Source organism: Atractosteus spatula, chromosome 20, assembly GCF_055471065.1.
Source record: "Atractosteus spatula isolate fAtrSpa1 chromosome 20, fAtrSpa1.hap1, whole genome shotgun sequence".
In the NCBI taxonomy this organism is placed as follows: domain Eukaryota; kingdom Metazoa; phylum Chordata; class Actinopteri; order Semionotiformes; family Lepisosteidae; genus Atractosteus; species Atractosteus spatula.
In genome coordinates, this window is record NC_142725.1 from 10,876,114 (window position 1) to 10,898,061 (window position 21,948).

At 39.0% G+C, this 21,948-nt stretch overlaps 1 protein-coding gene across 8 annotated transcripts in view; it reads left to right on the top strand.

The window, feature by feature from the left end:
- The window catches only part of LOC148817514 (eukaryotic translation initiation factor 4 gamma 3-like), a 68,341-nt gene that overhangs the window by 20,560 nt on the left and 25,833 nt on the right, over nt 1-21,948 (top strand). For 2 of the 8 annotated variants that reach the window (XM_088938351.1, XM_088938358.1), the window contains exons 3-11: nt 794-961; nt 3,906-3,998; nt 5,005-5,037; nt 8,650-8,670; nt 12,214-12,393; nt 12,657-12,768; nt 16,501-16,601; nt 17,493-17,618; nt 20,565-20,655. In XM_088938351.1, the coding sequence (XP_088794477.1) occupies nt 794-961; nt 3,906-3,998; nt 5,005-5,037; nt 8,650-8,670; nt 12,214-12,393; nt 12,657-12,768; nt 16,501-16,601; nt 17,493-17,618; nt 20,565-20,655 (925 nt within the window). The remainder of the gene's footprint in view (nt 1-793; nt 962-3,905; nt 3,999-5,004; nt 5,038-8,649; nt 8,671-12,213; nt 12,394-12,656; nt 12,769-16,500; nt 16,602-17,492; nt 17,619-20,564; nt 20,656-21,948) is intronic. The other 6 variants (XM_088938356.1, XM_088938352.1, XM_088938357.1 and 3 more) reach the window with 6 other exon arrangements.

The window sequence follows — 21,948 nt, forward strand, 5'->3', positions numbered from 1 at the left end:
TAAAGCCAGACATTGTCCCCTCTAAAGGGCCCTATGATCTATAAGGTCCCGAGCTTTAGTACCGTTTGGTAGATCTCTCTTAAACCAGAGTTTCATCTGACCTGAGGTCAAAGCCACTGATGCTAAGGCAGCAGTATTGAAACAACAGCACGGGATCCTATAATGAAGGGAGATTAGCAGCCTAATCTCCTGTTAAACTTCAGATCTGGGTCACGTTCTCCCAGTACCTGTGAAGCCACTACTAATCACAAACCTCAGAAGGAACAGTGCATTGAGATTGCTTGTTGGTTCAGTGGTTAAATTCTCTGGTTAAACTAGTACATAGTACCTTACAGTTCTAGGAACAGAGTAGTTCTAGTTACAGAACTACTAAGGCAAAGTGGAAGCCAGTGAATCAGAAGCATATTTTACCTAAATTGTCAGTACAGAGTCATCACAAATTGTGATAATATGCAGAATATAATCATTCCAAAGTAATTTTGTTAAAAATATCATGATATACTGAATTTACTTTACAGAACAACATTGAATTTCTGCTCTTTTACGTTATCCTATAGTAGTCATTCCTGTAGATAAGCACTGGTGTTATACTCGTGAGATTGCGTGCCCTTTGTTTTAGAAATGCCCCTGTTAACCGTCAAGAAGGTGGGGAAATACAGAGCGGACTTGCACCCAAATATGTGACTTGCTGTTTTTGAATTCACCGGATCTAAAGCAAACAAACTTAACGAGTATGTGACAAGCATGCAGTCTTATTCTTTCGTGACTCATTTTCCGTCTTTTTGTGGCTCAGGTACCAAGGCCACCTGGCCCTCCATATACAACACACGAAATCACCAAGGGACACCCTAACCTTGCGGCCACGCCGCCCGGGCACGCCTCTTCCCCAGGACTCTCTCAGGTATCAGTATCCACAGTACACCTATATCGCTACCTTATGGGCTGGGAGTCAGGCGGAGGGGTGAGTGCGACCGTGTGTCACTGTGATTCTTTATGTATGCGTCTGTGTTCCGGCTCAGTGCTGTCAGTCCACGTCTGTGTTTATGTCCTGTACTGTTCTGCTGTTTTCTATCCCCACCCCACCCTCCCCAAGGTGCTTGATGCTGCGGGCTGTGTGTGTTTGTGTGCGGGAGGGAGGTGCTGACAGGTGGGAGGGGAGATAGTCTGGTTGTGTCTGCCTAAGTGAGCTCATTGATTAACCCTTAAACCGTCTCTTTGTGAAGATGAAACCTACAGCTATAAATTGAAATTGCTAGTGGCCTGTGGTGTGCTCTTTCATTAAGAAGCTACACACTAAACATTTCTAATCTGTGACATAATGAGAACCCAGGGAAAATGCGAAGGAAACTGTGGCCTGTTGGCTTGTAAAGCTTGTGTGTTTTGTAACGGTGCATATCCAGCATCTACACAAGTAAGGAATCTGAAAATGAATAAAATACTATTATTTTAATGAACAGAGTAATGGTCAAGATGAACAGTGTTCATACATTACGAATGTATTTTGGTTGATTGTTCTGAACCAGTTCTGGGCCAGTAAAAGGGATATATAGAAAACCACATGAAAGTTTCCCTGTAGTTCAGCTGATGCCCAACAGAGTGTGCACATTTAAGGGACTATTTCTCATGGGTTTGTTTGTGTTGCTAAATGTGGGCTTGTTACTGTTGGGTGTTATCTTTATTTCTTTGTGCTCAGCTTTATGTGAGCCTCTAAATTTGGTGATGCCAAGTGTTTTAGCCTCTGTATGTGGGTGTGCGTGGTGGGATAGCTTGTGTCGGACTATTTTTGGAGTGGATGTTTTGTGCATAGGGCTCATTGTTTTTGACATCCTCTTTATGTGTATCTGCCTTCCTTTGTTTAAGCTATAAATTGACATTTTAATTTGCCACTTCTAATACTATGTTCATACCAATACATACTACTACATGTATACCTACACATCTTGAAAATGATTTTTTTTTCAGATTCCACTAATTTCCTGTTAGTAACAAACCACTTTAAAGATGAACAAATGCACTTCCATATTCATATGTAAAACTGATAGATGAAATGATAAAATGGGTTGGGAATGGAGTGGGTATTTAAAGTGAACAGCACTGATTATGATATAATCAGGCGAACATCTAAACAATCTGGAAATATCTTCAGGTTGTCAGTCAGAAGCAAACAGATATGATTTTTTTTCTTCTGGAGCCATATCTGCGCTTTGGTATGCTTCACCTTTTAAACTACTGAAACTTTCCTTCAAAAAGAAAATGTGACTTGTGAATAAGGTTACTGGATTCTAAAAGGTTTATCCATCCCTTAACATTTCTAACGGATTTGCCTGAATTGCTCATCCATGACCAATATGTTGCAAATAAATAGATTTTGCAGTGAAGTAGTTCATTCTGTACAGCTCCATGGACAGCTCCCCCCAGGCAATTGTGCAATGATGGGCAGATTTGTCGTGAAGAATTTGTACCATTTACATTGTCTTCTGCTCTCAAGTCCTGGTCAAAGTGGAGTAGTTTTAAGTATACACATTCAAAGACCAAAACAATGAGGTCTTGTTTTGCTATAAAGTGAAAGGTTGGAATAATTGTGTGTAGAATATTTGACTAAATAACCCACCAATCATTATAATGTGGTAAAATAAGCCTCAACAGTTCACTTGGGCATGTCCTGAGGGCAACAGAAGGTTCAAAAGAATAGTGAACTATCAAAAAAAGAATTCTGCAAGGGAGTCATTACCTCCTTTGTTTCACAGTCTTTGCATTTGTCCCCAGAACCTTTAGAACCTTAAGGTACACATCTTTCTTAAACTGTGTACTTGAGACAACATACTGTCTGTTGTCTACTTCATTTAACTTCAGCAAACGTCTGCAGCATCTGGGCAGCGATATAGATCAAAGCCTGTTTAAAGACAATAAAGTCAATATCGGACGTGATCATGCTGAAATTGTGATGTTGATGAAGCCAGTTGGGATTTCTTCTGATGTCGGCTCCCCCAGTTCTTGAAACCTGATTGTAATAGCCAAATAGATTATTAGATAGTAGTTCACATATGGCAGCAGGCCAGAAGTTATGTTTTTGTCTAGGCTTTTGCAGCATGTAGCGGGAGAGACTGTTGGGCTGTGCAAATCTTTGTTTTGTGTGTGATAGGATTTTTTTTTGTGTGTGGATGGTATTCAGTATGATTTTGTGGAATGGGGGTATCAATACTGTATGTCTCCAAGTGTGCTCCAATGTGTGTCACTTTGTGACTCCCTTGTTTTGAAACTTTTTCGTGTGTATATTTTCATTTCTTGTTTGTCAGTGCATGCAACTCTCTTTCCGTAATTGACCAGGAAATGAAAGTCTGTCAGGGTGACTCAGCTGTTCTCTATCATGCTCACTCTGATTAAAGAGCTCAGATTTCCCCGCCATGGCAGTAGAAGGAATCGCATAACCACCTACGTCACTCCAAGGAACTGTTGAAGTCTATTAATAATCTCTCCAGCTATCACGCCTTCTCATGCAGGCCTCCCATTCCAAGGAAGCAGAAATGAATTTTTTAGCGCCCTAGAAGTATATCGAGTCAATAGTCAGCCTCCATGGCTTTTTTAATGCGGAAGTGTATAGCAGGCATCAGACACTCCCCACCCCCACCACCATCCTTTAGCAACTTCCTCTTTTCTTTATTTCTCGCCATGGTGACGAAAAAAAACATTTTGACATGCTGCACAGCGGCCTCCAGCACATGCCAAGACTGCAGTAACACCAGCTGGAAATGTGGATATCTGAGCGAATATCTGGCTTTCAGCTCACTGTACCTCGCGCCGAGGTGCCATGAAATAAAATTAGCTTGTCTGCTTTAAATATGTTTTTAAGCCCTGTTTTTACCACCCTCTTGCTCTCTCTTTCACTATTCCTTCCCTGCCTTTAGTCTCCATACACCTCTGGACAGAATGCTGGTAACACACCATTGGTGTACCCTCCCCCCACGCAGCCAATGAATGCACAGCCACAGACGCGCCCGGTACGTATTCCTTTGCATCCTAGCAGCTCAGGGGGTTATGGATGGTAGCAGGACAGTCAAGATGGCTTTATGATTCAGACCAGTGAAGAACGAGGGGCAGTGCCTTGTTAGAGATAAGCGTGTGACGTGCCCTTAAAAACTTAAGAACTTTTAGAATGTATATTTTATAAAAGAACATTTTGGTCATCATTTCTAGCTGTGCATGGAGGACTGAGTTGGAAAAATGTATTCCCAGCATTTTATATAATGATAGAATTCTTATAATTGAAAATTGTGCCACAAGCAATGTATTACAGCAGAATGTGAGGGCACAAAAAGTTTATGTAAATACATAGAAGTCATTTGATCTGCTGATTACGTCCTGTAATGTAAATCAAGCGAGAGGTTTGTCTGTGAAACTGCATTTCAGACCTGTACTGTAGTCTAACAGCTGTATTATATGGCCCTTGGGGTACAAAGTAATTAAACTCAACCCTTTATAAATTGTTTTCACTATGTTCTCTTTCACAGCTCTTACATCTTCTCTGGTTGGAGTAGTTGTGTGTTCATTAGTTTTAAACTGGCAATGATTTGATTAAACATTAGGAAATACATTATTGTTTTAGTACTTAGAATTTACGTTGTCAAGGGAGACTGCTCCAAAATGGTTTTCATTGAATTGGGATCAGAATGAAACAATAAGCCGACTTTGTCGAATCTTGACCAGCATGTGTAGACTGGCCCACACATTAACTGTGACCCACACACTAACTCTGTGCTTTTGACGTGGGTGAGAGAATAATGGTGTCACATCAGTAAGTACAAACGGCAAGTCACCCTACTGTACACTGTTAAGGATGCAGCCAGCTCTTGTCTCTGTAGCATCTTTAGTAGCAATTCCTTGTTCAGTGACTAGACTGTCCCGCTTTTGTTGTTTTATTTACTGAACCTTTCTCACTTTTTGCTTTTCCTTTCTTTTTGTGCTTTACTCCCAACCCCCACCCCTGAACATTCCCCCCCCCCCCAGTTTGCAACGGGGCCTCGTCCTACCCACCACCAGGTAATGAACCCCTTCATTTCCCTCGCACCGTTTGTACTTTGCAATATGTGTTGCCCACGACAGCCCAGATAGAGATGTTTTTTTCTTAGTCGTAGAAATAATGATGCTGTATAAAGCATGTAACTTGTCTGAAAGTTCAGTCAGCATGGTTTATCTACATGGTTGTTATAAATCAGCATAGACGAACATGAGGTTTTGTGTATGCCAGACACCCTGTAAACTGGCATCTACTGGCTTAACAGGACAGTAAGGAAAATAGTGCTGCACTGTCATCAGGAGTTTATGCCATTCAGTAAGGCCATGTATATAAAGCCAGGACAAATGGCCAGTTATCAAATGGTCTTAGTCTGCTGATTAGGAGCCTGATTTTCTCTGGGAATGCATCATCTTGTTCTTGTCCTGCTTTTTGATAATGTTTACCACTGTGCTTATTTTATTTCACACTCTTTTCTGCTTTGATGTTCACGAACCCATTTCCAGGTTGTTAATTTGTAAAACATCAGCACATACACATAAACTAAAACAAGACCCTTGTTTTATTCATGAACATAATTGTGAAATGGATGTTATAAGGGATTACTAGTCTTCAAGAGTCTTAAAATCCAAAGGATGCAACTATTCATAAGAGATGGTAGAATCAACTATATTAACGGTACCAATAACAAAAGCCCAGAGTTCATAGGAAATATGGAGTCTTCCTTCTGTTTGAACATTTACTTTTTAAAAATCTCTTTAATATTTTTTATGTATGTCTGTATCTACTGTATCTAAAAGATTTAAATTCATGCTATATGAATAACTTAGCTCATCTAGCCTACAATTTCAGCATAGTATAAAGAAGCTTAAGGCAACATAACACTGTTTCAATAATTGTTGGGAATGCTACAGTATATAGACACTTTTACAGATGGTAATGGACAAATATATGCACAACATGTGCAAAAGTTAATAGCATAATAGGTGAGATTCACAGAAAATCCCAATAAATTGGAAATTCTGGGTTAATGAGTGGCTTCTGAGGTCTGGATCACAACTCTATAATAAAAGGTTTGACAGCTGGGCTGTGCTACACTTACTTTTAAAAATTCTCCCTTTAATAATGTTTATGTTTGTGTCTGCTGTATCTAAACATGTGTGCGCCCCAGGATACCCCAGGTGTCAGGAGGTTCTCTGATTGCACAGCGTTGAGTGAGCTAGTCGTAAGGACTGTGCAGTACGCGTAGGAGTGACATCTGACTTCTGATTGACCCTTCTGTTGTCTGCATTGGAAAGGTGGTGTGGAGAGAAGCAGCACACCTTGCTGCAGCTCCCAGAGGACCCTTCCCCTGGGGCGGTGTGGAGTTACAGTGTGGGAGGCATAGCACGTAGCAAACCCAATTATGGATGAAAATAATTAACCATACGTTTCTTTTTTTTTTTACTGTGACATTGTTGATGCCTTCCTTTGTGATGTTCATCAGGCAGCATAATCTATTCAGTAATTCATCTGATAACTTCATCAAGATGACCTTCTTAATCACCATATTGTGCTCCATGTCTCTGCAGGATTTAAATTGAAAGCACTTTTGTACTTGCACACAATGCATTTCTGCTCGGGGTGCTGAGGTGTCTATGGACACTGATTAATTCTTATTGGATTTTGAGTTCTGATTTTTTGATAGATTTTTTTTCTAGAAATGCTTCATAATTTGTCATAGCTTTAAAAGGCTGAAGTACAAGCTAATATTCAGTAGATCCTGCCAAAAATGTTTACTGTAAGATTTTTGCAGTTAGATGCCGTTGTTTCCTAATTGTATTTTTTGTTAGTTAGTGCAGTAAATTGCCTCCTCAGAAAGGTTTCAATCAAGTTATACACTAGAGGTCTAATTTACATGTGCTTTCTTCTGTCTCCTGTTGGACAATGTTGGATTTGGCAATATAGATGGCATTCTTTTTAACAGAAATGTTTTATTTGTGTAATGCTATTATTTTTTTTACTTTTTAAACCTCTCATCTGAACAGCTCAAAACAGTAGCGTAGAGTTTTAGATAAGGGCAAATAAAGATTTGAGGTCACGTTGTAGAACAATGCTATTAGACCATGATATCTTTATCTTGATTGGATTTTGGTACAGGGTTATATGTATCGTACAGTACATATAAACATTGTCCAAAGGCTAGTTTCTACCAAATAGTGGCGGTGACTTATTCTCATTTGTTCAATCGGAAGAGGGAGGTAAATCTTTTCTTCTGGATGTGTAGGGCACAGAGTTTATGGATTTTTACTTTTTATTATTGCCTTTTTTAATATTGTTTTCGAATATTATCAGCAGAATGTGTCAGTCCAAAATTCAACTCTAAATATAGAATATAGGAATGTATATAAAGGAAGAGTTTGTACAGAAAAGTTAAACACCTTTACTTGGGTCTTTGCAGTGTGCCATGTGCAAATGTGGTTGCATTCTTTGCCTAAAGAGGATTTTGTTTTGTTCTGAAAGTGGGAGTATGTTTACTTTGTAATGCTTATTCCACTCAGCATTTTTAAAAGCTGTTATTCCACAGAAAATACTGGTCATTGTTGACAAACCTTACGTTACTAGAAGAACATAATCATACTGGAAAACATAGTAATCTTTTTCTGCTGTTACAGTGTAGATAAATGATAACAGAACGGAGTCAAACTGCTAGAGAAGTGGCTGAAAATACCATGTTCTGGCAGGTAGAGCAAATTTGCATGTGTGTACGCCAGGGGAGGATGCATGTTTTTTTTTATCAATAAAGTAAAGCAGGACCATTTTTCTTTTTTACAGAAGCTTAAAAATACAGGCCTGCAAAAACTAAATCTGTGGGAAATGTATACTGTGAATTAATCGCAAAAGTGTGTTGGCATCTTCGGTAGGATATGTCATAACAACTGTTGTAGCCGCCAAGAGCAGTTTTCAGACAGCTTCCAGTTCTGTCCTTCCTTGGATATTCTGTAGACAAAACATTTACTTTCATTTGTGAACTGTTGACGAGCATGTTGATCTTTTCCCTTAATGATAAACTCTGATTCTCATAAATTATGAAACTTTCATAATTTAAAAATGAAGATGATTTTTCTTCATAGAATCTGGACAAGAGTAAGTAAAGGCTGTTAATACTAATTACATTTTTTTTGTTTTTCTGTTAAATAAAGTAAGCACAGTGCTATTTCACATTTTCCTCCTCCTTTGTGCCTCCAAAGCAATTGGTTTCTCAGAAACAAGAACAGATAGGAATGCATTCTCGACAACAGGCTCACTGAGTGAACCCTGAAGGTTCAGCCAAGTTCACTGCTTGCTTCCTGTGCCTGTCTCTACCTAAAAAGTGATGTCATTTCATTTCCTGAACAAGAATGCACACTTGTAAGATACAGGGCTGTGCCATTTGGAGGCTTACAGTGGCAGGCTATAAAGAAACGTCTCAGGTGACAGAAAAAAAACGTGTGCTAGTAACAAACCATGTAACCTAGCTGCTGAGCTGAATTCTCAAACAGCTGCCTGTCTGTTGATTGTGGGCAGATGCCCCTTCTGTCTGTTAGCCTGTCTGTCCTCTACACGCATCAGCTCAGTGTGCCATTGGCTTCTCTCTCTTTCCTGCTTCAATATTCAAGGGAGGATTCAGGCCGATACAGGTAATTAAAGTCTCTGGATATGCATGGCATGAGCCCCCGTCTCCACCCAAATTTGTCTGCTGCAGCCCGTGCCCCACCCCAAAGGATGCACACCCCCTTTGGTTTTCTTTATCAAGATTTTCTCTCATTTCATTCAGTTCATTTTTTTTTTAGATGGGCTCGGCTATTGTTTTTCCTCTCGACTGTTATGTTATGGGGAAAACGGCTTTTCTCTTTCTATTTAACTTTGCTCGTTTTTCAGTTTTTTCTTTTTTGATTTACATATTTTCATTTCTCTTTGGTATTCAGTAAAGTGCATGTAGAAGAAAAAAATCCCTTTTTAATTGCAGTAGGGTTTTTCGAAAAAGGAATATCATGTGGAAGATGGATTGTTTGAGGCAATATTTCTTGATGTTAATTTCCCCCAAATTGTTTCATTGGTATTTGTGAGACATTGTATACATTTTGGTTTCACTGGTGTTTTTGTTGAAGTAAATGCTAATATTTCATAAAATTGTGAAAGACATTTTCTTTGCATATGAAATAAGTACTTTTAAATTATTTGAATCAATACAAGCAATTGGAACTCTTCACTTTTGCATATTTTGGTCTTTTTAAAACATTTATGTATCACAACATTCATTTTAAATCACTATGAATTTTAATATTGACAAGACTACAGCGTTGCTCTGTTTGAATGCTACCTTGAAAATGTATTGCCTAAATGCGGTTTCATTTCTCAGTCATCTTGGGCTGTAGCCTTTTAGCAGCTGTGGAATATTTGCAAAATGAAGTTGGTGGCCTCTTTTAGGTTGTCATCCAGGCTAATTTGTTTTTTTTTATTTTCTTAACAGTAAAATAAAATGGGACAATCTTCTGCATTGGGAAGATTGGTTGAGAGATTTATTGGTTGAAAGAAAAGATGTACTGATTTAGGACAGCAGTGCTCTCCTGTAACCAAGTTTGGATTTCAATAGTACTTCGTTTTCACATGCTTCCTTTTAATTTTAAGCTTCTTCTAGCAACTGCAGTAAATATTACTGTAAGTCATAAATCAAGTAAAGGGTATTAATCACGGGTGAATGTAAAGTTCTTTTTGACAAGTAATAACAGCTTTTTATAGATGAATTGCAAAACAGGACATCTGTTCCTGCCTGTAGTAATGCTGTTGATGGTGTTTAACTTTGATGTCTTGCACCATTTGCTTAGGTGCACCTAGTATTGTTTTTATGTTAAATCTTTTGTTGCAATATTTTACTTTCAATTTAAATTGATAAAATATGTCATCTGTGCTCGCAGCACAGAAGTGTAATGGTTAGCATTGCTGCCTTGCAAGCACAGGGCTCCTTGGTTTAAAGCTGGACCTGAGGTGCTATCTGTGTGGAGTTTGTATGTCCTCCCCGTGTACGCCTGGGTTTCCTCCGGGTGCTCTGGTTTCCTCCCACAGTCCAAAACCATACTGATAGGTTAATTGGCCTCTGGGACAACTGTCCCTATGCGTGTGTGTGTGTGTCCTGTGATGGACTAGCGTCCTGTCCAGAGTGTACCCTGCCTTGTGCCTGTTGCTTGCAGGTCTAGACTCTGGCTCCCTGGCAACCCTGAAGTGAAAGAAGTGATTGGAAAATGGATGTAATCTGTACTGTGACATCATTGCATACTTGTGAAGATGAAAGGGATTTCTATTTCATGTTTACTCATGCCCTGCATTGTAAAAAGCTGCACTGGATTTCAGTTCTCGGGGGCCACCATGGTTTAGACTGAATGCTGGAGCTTTTCTGTACATCGTGCACCACTAGCAGCATCAAGTGGAAATTGAAACACATGTCAGTTAATGCACAGAAATATTAATGTCCCTTAAAATGTGCAGTCCCTGTTGGTGTTGTGCGCTGTCTAGAATTAATTATCATTAATTTTGTCTGCTCTTTACTCAAAATGGATTTCACATTGTGAATCCTAATATGTTACATAAAACTTTAGAAAAATCTTCTGCCTCTGAAAGCCCAAAATGAATTTATTACACCCTGACTACATATGTGGAAAGACGATTCTCATTACACCTGCTAACTACAATTTATATGTGTATAAACCTATCACGTTTAACCCTGAGTTGCAAAATGCAGATTCCTTGTTCCTTCAGGGTTGCACAGAATCAATATCCTGTCAACCTCATTTCCCAATTCACGAAAGTGGCATGGATAAGCATGCAGTTCTTAACACTTCATTTATGCCCAGCAGTACTGGACATAAAGGCAATGCAGTCTCGTTTTTAAGTCTTGGGAAGAGCAACATAAAATGTCTGGTTTCTACCGTGGACACATCTGGAAGAGTCTTTTTAGAAACTCTCCAAAAATATAACAGAAAAAAGACTGGCACCACTATATCATACAGTCTGTGCTGCTGAATGTAGAATTATCCCACCCCCAAATTGTTTCCAGCTTAGTTTATCAGCTCTGTCTCAACAGTTTTTGAGATTTCTTAAAATACATCACCCTTTTGATTTTGTTCACTGGTTTGCGTGTTCAGATTTTTTTTCAGTTTTAAGGCACTAGGCTACCTCTGATGTAGAGATTTATGAATTGATTTTCTTCATAGTCAGTTGCTTCCACACTAATTCCAGTAGAATTAATTTTTCTTCATGTAGATTGGTACAAACTGCAACAGATGACACTCGCAACTTTCATTTTTGTCTATTTTTTTATTTTGGAGTCTGAAGGGTGTCTTGATTTATTTTTTAGCAAAGAAAAAGCAGTGGTTTGGCATTGTCAGCTAAGGAACAATTAAGAATACAGTGAAGTCTAAAAGGAGAGGTTCTTTCAAACTTAAATGTCAGTAAGCAGTTAGCACCTACTGCATAGTTATGTGAAAATTGCAGTGTTTGTTAGACTGACTTTCCCTTGCAAGACTGTTGCCTGACCTGTTCTTGGCTTGTTTGCAGAGCATGCCCAGCATGGACAGCCACTGTACAAACAGTTACATATTATGCTGTTTACAATCCTTGACCCTGGGTTTGAGGGCACATGTTTTACACATTTTATTAATTTATTTCCTGAACAGATGCTAATATCTGTTATCATTCTGTTTGAGAGGATAGTTCCTGTGCCTTAAACAGATTATTGGTCTTCACCTTAACTTTTTTTCTACAACCTTTATGTTAATCAAAACACATTTTCTCATCATTAAAGTGGTCTTCAGCAAGTTCTATTAGTCTCAGACATCTGTAAATTAAAGAGACTAAGCTAATGTTTGCCTTTAGCATGTATGTTTATTACTCCCTGTGTACAGCCTTAAATTATTTGTTGGAAATGCATAGAACCTTTATTCTTTTTTTAAATTTCACAGGGTTTATGACGGGAGACAAATTAGGTACTGGACTGCACTGTGATAAAAGGTTTTGAAAACTCCATGAATGACATCAGTAATCCGTAATGTCAGATGTTTTTTTAATCCTAAATGACCTTTTCTGAGCATGCTTTTAGCCAATGTGCCGGACTGAAGCCGTCACAGCGGGCTTTGCTCTGAGCTAGTCTTCTCTGTGCTACATCTTTCGTGTTTTCTCTCCTGCAGTTTTTCCAGAGGACCCAGATGCAAACGGCACGAGCCACCATTCCAAGTAATAACCCTTCCATTCGGCCAGGATCCCAGACTCCCGCTGCTGCTGTCTATCCCCCAAACCAGCCCATAATGATGGCCATGACACCCATGCCTTTCCCCTCGCCACAGACAGCCCAGTACTACATACCCCAGGTGAGAAGGCCTAGCAAGAGGGAGACAATATGAGGTGTGCACTGGGAGAGCCTGTCTCAAGGTTCTGGGCTGATAGGCAGTGACTTTGGATGGTTTGAAAACTGCTTTTGAGTCTGGTCTTCACCAGTTACGGGTGGAGTCTTTGGTGGGCCTTGACTCTTAACTTAACCCCTGGCGATGGTCGTCTTGTTGATTATTTTTCCTGTCTGTTGTGGAATTTGGTGCCAGTTAGTCATATGTTTCTGCTTGTTTTTATTTCCCAGTATCGACACAGCACTCCCTACGTTGGGCCTCCACAGCAGTATTCAGTGCAGCCTCCAGGGCCCAACACCTTCTACCCTGGACCTGGCCCGGGAGAGTTCCCCACACCATACGGTGAGTCCCCTGGGGGTTCACAGGGTCTCTGTGCTGCTTGTTGCTGTACATAAGGGAACCTGGCTGGTTTTGCAATCTGCTCATGTATAATTGGTACAAAATTCAGAGCTGATATGCTGGAAAGCAATTGACTCAGATGATCAAATTTTGCCTTTCCAGTTAGCGGTGTTTGGCACTGAAAACATTTATTAAGCAGGAACGCAATTAACATTTTTAAGTGGTTTATCCGGTGTTAAGAGTTATCAGATGCTTCAAGTCATTTCTTGGATTCATGTACTGAAAGGACTGGTGTCTTGGTTTTTGTTACACCTTATCTATCAGATGCATAGTTGGTCTAATTAACTACATGACTGTAATACTTATAAACAGACACTGAAGTGTTTTATAGGTAACTGTACCTGCAATTAAGTGAATGTTTTAAGTAAAAGACCTTACAAAAAGTCCACAGTTATCTTGTGTCTAAGAAAATAATTGTGTAATTGACTACTCAGTTTGAACACAAACCAGAAGATACTAGAATTACCATAAACTAATTTTGTTACTCCTTCTTTAAAATGCTTAAAAGGAGGAATCTTTTTTTAAAATATAATTGGGTGAGTTCCCACTGATTTGTGCAGTGTATTTCATTGCCAGAAGCACCTTTTACCGAGTATTTTGAAACATGCTAGCCACTTTTAATGTGGTCTCTCTAAAAAGCCATGTTCATTGTAGAAAATATCAACTTTGTTATTGTCTGAATAACTTTCTACCAGATTAGGTCTTTCTTTTTGTCCTTACCAAAAAAATATTTTTCCAGAGTTTATGATAAGTTTTGCATTGTGCAAAAAGTTTAACAGATTCGGTTGTGGTTTTTTTACCTGGTTGGTGTACCGTCGCCACCGTGATGATAATGGTGATTTTAGTGTTTTGAGAAGAGTGCTTACATCCGATAGTGATTAATGATATTCTGGCCAAGTCTTCTAGGTATGAAAGATAGTTCAGTTTTTGCAAACCTCATACAAATCACTGTGCCAGAACAATCACGTCACTTAAATTGACCCTTTCAGTTACTGTGACTGTGTAAGAAGAAATGGCAATCTGCTGCTTCTTTTCACAGTGAGACAGCAACCTTTCAAATGTCAAAGAAGGAAAAGCAAAACTTCTCATGGGTTCCTCACAGCTCCTGAATAAAAATAACTGAAACAACCACAATAACAAACTAACAAAAAAAACCCTGAGTGAGGAAAACTCCTATCTTTTTTGTCAGGGTTACTTTCTTTGCCTGGATCTTGTTTTCAAGACCGCTACTGCTACTGTTCTCACCACTTCCCCCTTGCTACGACCAGAAAAGACACATTTATAAGCCTCCTGCATATGAGCCGCAGCTGTCTCTCTGTTACTCCGAGGAATCGGTGCTCGTCAGTCCCACCTCCTCTGCTCCCCTACCTGACTCCTGCCACAGACGTTTATCTAAAGGAAAAGAAATTCATCACCCATTTGTCCTCGCAACCTGTTAATTCCAAATATGATGAAGGGTTCAGATGGATGTAACCCTGTGAGCATGAGTAGGGTCTCAGGGAACTGCTGATAGGCAACCATAGAAACAAAATAACACATTTGAGAAAGATTTAAAGTAAACAAAAGTGAATACCTAAGTCATAATAAGACTATTACATCTTAAATTACTGAGAAGATAATTCACTGATTAGTAGCAACATATTGAATAATTCATTTTTTAAAATTTTAGTAGGCTTATTTTTTTTTACTTATGTTTTACCTTCTTGACCTAATGTTGTAGTATGTTTATATAGGAACAAGTAAAGGTTTATTCCATGCTGAAAAGAGAAGAAAAGAAACAACGTTTCGGCTGTGGAGCCTTCTTCGGGTGTCAGTATGTTTATATAGTTGGTGATAAGCTGTAATGGATTGTAGAGGCAGTTAAAGCCATACATTTAAAACAGTGTATGGTCTTAGAAGGAATGTTCATGATGTACAGTTTATTTTTTTAACACAAGCGTTGGGTGGATCCCAGTGCTTAAGAAAATAAATGCTTCTTAGCTCAAGAAAAAAAATCACATAGTAATATTTCTGTCTTAGAAACTCCCACAGATCCATTTACAAATGGGTTGAGCACTGTGGAAGCAGCAAAATACAGTCCCTTCTCTCTGTTCTTGGTAACCTCATTATTGATAGCTGGCTCTCTCATGATCCTACGCCTGTGGGCTAGATACGCGCCAACGTTAGTTCTCTCTCATCTGCACAGTCTACAGACATGCAAAGCCAGCAGAGTCTGGTCAAGCAGACAGGTGGAGAGTGCCGAGTGTACAGGGGGACGCTGCAGTGCAGAGTAGCAGAAATCAGGAAGGCTCCTGACCTCCTTCCACCTCACCTAACAAACAGTAATCTCGATAAATCTTATTGAAATGACCTGCGTACTCACTGTGCTTCATGTACTTAATTTAAGATCGATAATATTGAAATGAACTGGTAAAGTGCAAACAATTTTGAAGGCTTCCTAGCAAATCCCCACGCACCTAATTTGACAGTCTGAGTGAACTACAAGTAAACTATGGATGAACTAGTATAAAACTAGTATAAAATTTAGTAATTTTGGAATTCATTGACTGAATATTTTTTTAAAAGGACAGTTACTGTTACAGGATATGTTTGGCCAAGAATGTGATGACCTAGTGTGGGTGTTAAAAAAAAAATCACTGCCATTTGCAAAATACAGATCCGAAGTCGATTTGAATATGGTGAAACACACCAAACTTCAGGGCAGTCAGTGCAGGAGTTCCCAAAACAGTTGTAGTTTGAATTTTGTGAACAGCATGATAGTCAAATGGCTGTGGTTTATGTAGGAATCCCGTTTCGACATGTTAATTACATTGACACTGAAACGAGAACTATCGAATTTTGTTATTCCTACAACTTTATTTACTTTATTTACCAAACAGTGCTTGAAAAGGAGCCGTTCGCATTTATCCAGACTGTTCATGTAACCTGCTTTGGGTGGGAAAATTATTAGAGCAATGTGTGAGATACAAATCAGAAGCGGCCTTGATTACATATAAAACCTGCCAAGCTTTGATTCGGTCAGTGTAGCGGTTCCTGTGACAGGCAGCTTGAATTGAGAAATCAAAGTAGTGCATGTGCAGTAAAGATAGTCGGATGGTATGTTCACAGGAATATTACATCTGGATTTAATTGGCCAAATGTTTGTTGAACAGCAGGATTTAGGGTTTGTATGGCTGCATAGCAAAGAAAAATCATTAGTTAGGCAGCCATCTTAGTTTATACAGGAACCCCATCTTCACTATAGATTCATCCTGTTGGTACTAAAATGATTCTTATAAGGTTTGGAGTTAATTTTTGAGCAGGAGCATTTCACATGGAGGGCTACGTTATTTTAAGTGGTTTATGATCCATTGCAGTTATAAAAATGATCATAGCATCCATTTGGGTGCAAACTTTAAAAAGCTTTAGTTGTTGGTGAAGTCTGCCAAGTTTCAGTCCAGCCTGTGCAGAGATTTTGAAAGGGTTTTCAAATACACGGGTCATATGGATATCTTGTGTGATGCAGGACCCCAGGTTTGTTAGAAATGTAATGGTTCGTGTTTTCCAGAATTCCTGTTTGTTCTGAAATCTATCAGGGTGCTCTATGCCAGAAACACCTTTAATAATGAACAGCACTTTTACTTGGAATTAATATGAACCTTTGCTTAGCTTTTCTTTTTTTTTTTTATTAAACAGCACCACCCTATTACACTGGCCAGACGGTGTACACCCCCTCTCCACCCATCATAGTGCCTACACCACAACAACCTCCACCTGCCAAGAGAGAGAAGAAAACGGTGAGTGTCTGAAGGGCCAGCGAGCTGCATCTGAAATGTTTACCTGAACAAAATGAGCTGGCCTTTCCAAGACCACCCTCTGCCAGTCTGTGCAGAGCAAAAAAAACCGCACACACATAGGGGGCAGTATTGTTAGGTCTCCCCATCAGAATGAGATTATCTGGAAAGTTGTAAATCCAGGATTATCTTGTCAGTCAAAACGTGTGTAGCTGAAAACGAGGCTGTCGTAAAAGGTCATCTGATACAAGCAGTATTAATCTGGAGGCACTCATCATTCAAAATTAGATATTTGAAATTATGTTGGGGGGGGAATCTCTTATACAAGCACCTCCTTTGGTACATTGGCATAAGATCTAAGACGCTGCTTAAAAGTCTAACCATTTCTTCTAGATAGAACAGAAAAAAATGTTTTCAGATTGCAGCGGTTACTAACTTGGAAAAGGAAATTAGAACCTCCAGTGTTCAGAGGATGTCTGCTTGCCCTGCAGTCAATAATTTGAACCATGAAATAGACTATATTCTCTGTATTAAAAAAGGCTCCAGCGCAGATGCCGTAAAACCCCCAGTGGCTTTACTCAGGTGGGTCTTACCTAGTGTTTTTTTTCCCAGCCTGAGATGATACTGTAATCCTGCTTCTCAGTACTGGCTGTAAAGTAATCAGTAAAAACAAATCAGACATCTTTGTGGTGCCTTAAAAGTTATTACCCCCTCTAACATTTATTTTAAATCTTTTTTGCGAGCCATTGTACAAAAGCACCTTGAAGCAAAAGGTCTGCATTTTTGGGTTTGGAATACTGTATTGAATTGTCTAAAACCTACTTTGAGGTGTCAGAGCACCTCGACTGCTTTTGTGAGGTCCCAACCTTTTCTCCCCTGCCACTGTTTCTGCAGATCCGTATTCGAGATCCCAACCAGGGTGGGAAGGACATTACGGAAGAGATCATGTCTGGAGGGGGCGGGAGCCGAAATCCAACACCTCCTGTGGGAAGACCTTCCTCAACTCCCACCCCACCACAGGTGAGAGACCGCCCAGGGAAAAGAGAACTGCAGTCAGACCTAGCATGATGTAATGGGATGGATAATACTGAAACTGGATCGTGCCCTTTGTGTATTTTATCTGTCTATAAAAGGACTGTTTTGAATTTTAAGGTTTCAAAGAATTAAATGGAATTAAGCCTTTTTAAATGTCAAAGTTGGGATTTCGTCATTACTAGCTAATAGGTAACATATTTTAGTTGCTTGTGAGCATCTTTTTTTTTTCCTCATTGGAAACTAGTGATATGATGTAGGAAAATACTCCGTGCCAATGTCTGGGAGCTGGGTTATCTAATGGAGATAAACTTAGCTAGAGGACACTCCCTGCAGTTCAGGCTGGTTTCTTCACAGACAGGGAACCAGGGTAGACTAGGTGAGCCTGGCAGCATGGGAGTTCATTCTTCAAGGATCATTGTCTCTCCTTTATTCATGTTTACTTTCATGGATTGGAAAGACAAAACTGTGCAATGGACAGCAGTGATCATTTGCATGGCCCCCTTGTTTGTTTTGTGTGAAGCAAAATTTGAACCACAAGGTTTGAGTCTCGGATACATAATGCTTAACTTTTCCTGTTGATGGGTTCTTAAGTGTCAGAATTCAATAGTGATTCTCTTATCTGGACCATTGTTTTGTTTGATTTCACTTGTTTGGAAAAAAATCTGCTTGGATCTGCATGCCATTCAAATAAATGATGTATCTGTAATGCATGTGGTTTTTCTAACCATGACTTCTGATGCTTTAGGAATGTAGTGCTCTTTTTCTCCAGAAAAAAAGAGGGGAATATATTTTGTGACTTATTATTGTTACCAAGTTCTAAGCCTGTGAGATACAATCTTAGCACACTCAAATTGGATATCCACTAGGATTGCAGATGTACAGTACCTCCTCACCTGTGTCCTGTGCTGGTTGTCATTCCGCCATGTGTGCAGTGCAGAGAGAATGAGTTTTCACTGTAGCCTAAATCTGTGACATTTTGTAAAGCAGTTTAAACCCGAATCCAGAAGACCCCTGAAATGCACTTCTTTCTTCAGAATCCTGCAAGTCACATCACAGTAGATATGACTTTCTGATACAGTATATATAAACCCATTTTTTATTTCAGTGTTCTGTAAGTTTTAACCTGATGTTTAAATTTTCTGTAAGCTTTGTTTTACAGCATCATTACAACACACTCCTGTCATCTTTAATGCTTGATCTTTTAAAATTGAACATAATGTGTTGATGTCTGTAGTTTCTGCATGAACATTCAGGTTAAACTTTCTCATGGGCTTGTATACATAACTGGAGAAAAGGAATACTGCGCCTCAAACACATTTACTGCCCATGCTTTACGAACAGTATTGTCTGCATTTACCTCAAAGTGTTGTCTTGTCTTTTTCTGATCTGCTCCCTCTACAGATATGGATAAAATGTTTTAAAATAATACACACAGTAATGCACAGTAATTTAACACAGAACAAGATTTCAATAGTCCTTCAATAGTGAATTAACTAATAAGCCAAAGATTAATTAAAAGGCCAACATATTTAAGCCAGTGTGAGTTAGTGTAGTTTGAAAACAGTCCTAAAGGCACATAGCAACTGAAATATGATACTAAATATTGTACCAAGTTCTTCTTACAGGAACTGTAACAGATGTGATAATGAAATAAAGTTGTTCATTGTCGACTGTACAATAGTATTTTCAGTGCAATTCAGTATAATTTTGGTAGTGGAAAGGCAAGATCAAAACTAAAGACTGTATTGATTTGTGCTGTTAGGACAGGTTCAAGATTTTGTTAGTTCAGAAGAAAATGTTTTAAAGCAAGATGATGTCGCAAAGCTGAAAGTTTGCCTTGTGGAATCTTTGAAGTATACATTAAATAACCCTGAAGTTTCACAGATTGTCTTCTATAACTTTTACTGGACAAATACATGGCAAAGTGGGTGTAACTGCAGAGCTTTTAATTTACATATCATCAATTTTTTAAAAAAAGGTCAGTTAAAATTAAAGCTACAGTGTGTTCTGCCACCACTCACAGTACTGTACATTAAGCAAACTGAGCACTTGAAGAGTGCACTTTAAAAGTTAATTCAATATTGTTAAAGTAAATATGACTTTCTGTTCATGTTAGTGTTATTCCCACATTACTCATTAAATGTGCAAGAATATAATAAATTCTCATTATTTTGTGAATAAAAACATCTGTATATTATAAATGACTTCAGACAACCACTTGTACTAATGATAAAAAAGGCAGAAAAGAATATGGGCCTCCAGCATAAGGAAGACATTTATCTTTATCAAATATCACATAAATCCATATAATCACTGCAAGGGTCCAGTCCTTTCTAGACAATGCAAGAGAAGACTTAAGTAGTTGAAGGAAGAATATATGCTTAGTGCTGTATTTCCTTATAGTAAGCACATTTCTGTCTTATTTTAATTAAATTCATTTATTCATAAAACTAATTACAGATTTTGTAATAAAGTATTAATTGTATATCAGATTTGCAACATGTTAAGTGTTCAGTCATATTGTAAGTGAACAGGCCACGTCTCTAACATTGTCCTAAGAGAGGACTGTATCCACTCTGTAGAGGGAACAATCACTATTGTGTTGTGACACTGTTGTCTTCTCTTTGATGTTAACAGTATTTGTCTCTCCTTTCTTTCTCCATTCCTGTTACCCATTCTTTTAATCCCTCTCTTCTTTCTTTGCATTTTCTGACCTCTTGTGTGTCCCCTGCCCCCCCCTCCCACTTCCTTTTCCAAACCCAATGTGGCACTGTCCCATCCCCATCCTGTTCCTGCTCCCTGCAATCTCTCCTTCATCTTCCTTTCCTTTCTGTTTCTGCGTTCTTTCCGTGTGTGCGTGTGTGCATTCCACGTTGCTAGTTTTTATGTCCGCACCCTCATTATCCTCACATTTTCTACCTCAAATCCCAGCAGCTGAGCAACCAGGTCCCAGATCACGGGCACATGCTGTACAGTGTGGAGAATCCCCAGCTTATTGCTGCAGCCGTGGACATAAAGCCAGGTTTGATAACGTTAGCACTTTTTTTTTGTTCCCTGCAGTATTTTGTGCTTAGATATGATGTTTTGCACAATACCTTTTTGCACAATCCATTCTTCAATCAGAAATTCCTCCTTGTCGGTAATGATCCACACTACAGACTGCCCATACCATACAGTTGGACTGCATCAGCAGAAAATCACATCTTCACCCCTTCCAGCAACTTCTTCCGCGAAATAAGATGGCCCATGATGTCCATTCTGCTGTGAGCTAGTGTCATAATCAAGACATTAACAGTTGACCTTACTAAATTGACCTTACTTAATGTTGAGTGATATCCAGGTATTTTAGCAGCTGTATTTTGAAACATGTTTGAACGAGCTCAGTTTTTTTAAACTATCTAACATGTAGAACATAATTTATCCAGCAACGATAAATCAGCTGTAGTCATTGTTAGACATCATTTTGTGTGGCCTACAATTGGACCAGGTCAGTTGTATCTATTTTCAAACATCTGCCCCTATGAAATATCCTCAGAAAAGCAGGCCTCTTTTAAAACGTACTGAACTCTCTGACTGACATTCTTATTTTCTGGCTTCATAAAATGTCATATCATGTCAAAAGGCTCATTCTCAGAAGAAATGGATGGCTGTAAAAATGAAGTGTCTGCTGAGAGATTCTAAAATTTTAATGACTTTTATATTGTCGCCAAAAGTAATCATTTATTATTTCCAGTCATAAAATAAGATTATTTTTAAATGATAACTGTGTGAGTTTAATAGACTGCATCGTCCTGCGAGGGGAGCAGTTGTGTATTCTGTCCTGACTTGCGCCCTGTGCATCCGGGATAAACCCTGGATTGTTGCCACCCTCACCAGGGCAAGCAGTTTTATGATAATGGATGGATGAGATTGAGCAAGTTTCAGGTGTGAACTTATTCCACCTGAGATCTTACTCTTTCCCAGTAGTTTAAAGTCTTTTTCCATTACTGGGGGCTTCAGTGGCTCCAGCTTACCCTCATTCATGTATTGTGCATTGTTCAAGAGCCGTGACTTCTGGAGTTTGCACAGGACAGATGAACTGGAAACTGATCGCTACAGACTGTTATACCGTTAGTTCACAGTTATGGATCTGTGAATTGTCATGGGTGCACTTCACTGTTAAAAAACCTAGAGTAATGATGTGAATACAGCCTGACCTCTAAGGAATGGATGGGAGTTCCCAAACAAAAAGCAATTTCATCTTAATCAATTATAGAGCATTGTATGCAGACCTTGAGAACTACTGCCTTTTTCTTTTTGTAGCATTACTTAGGCT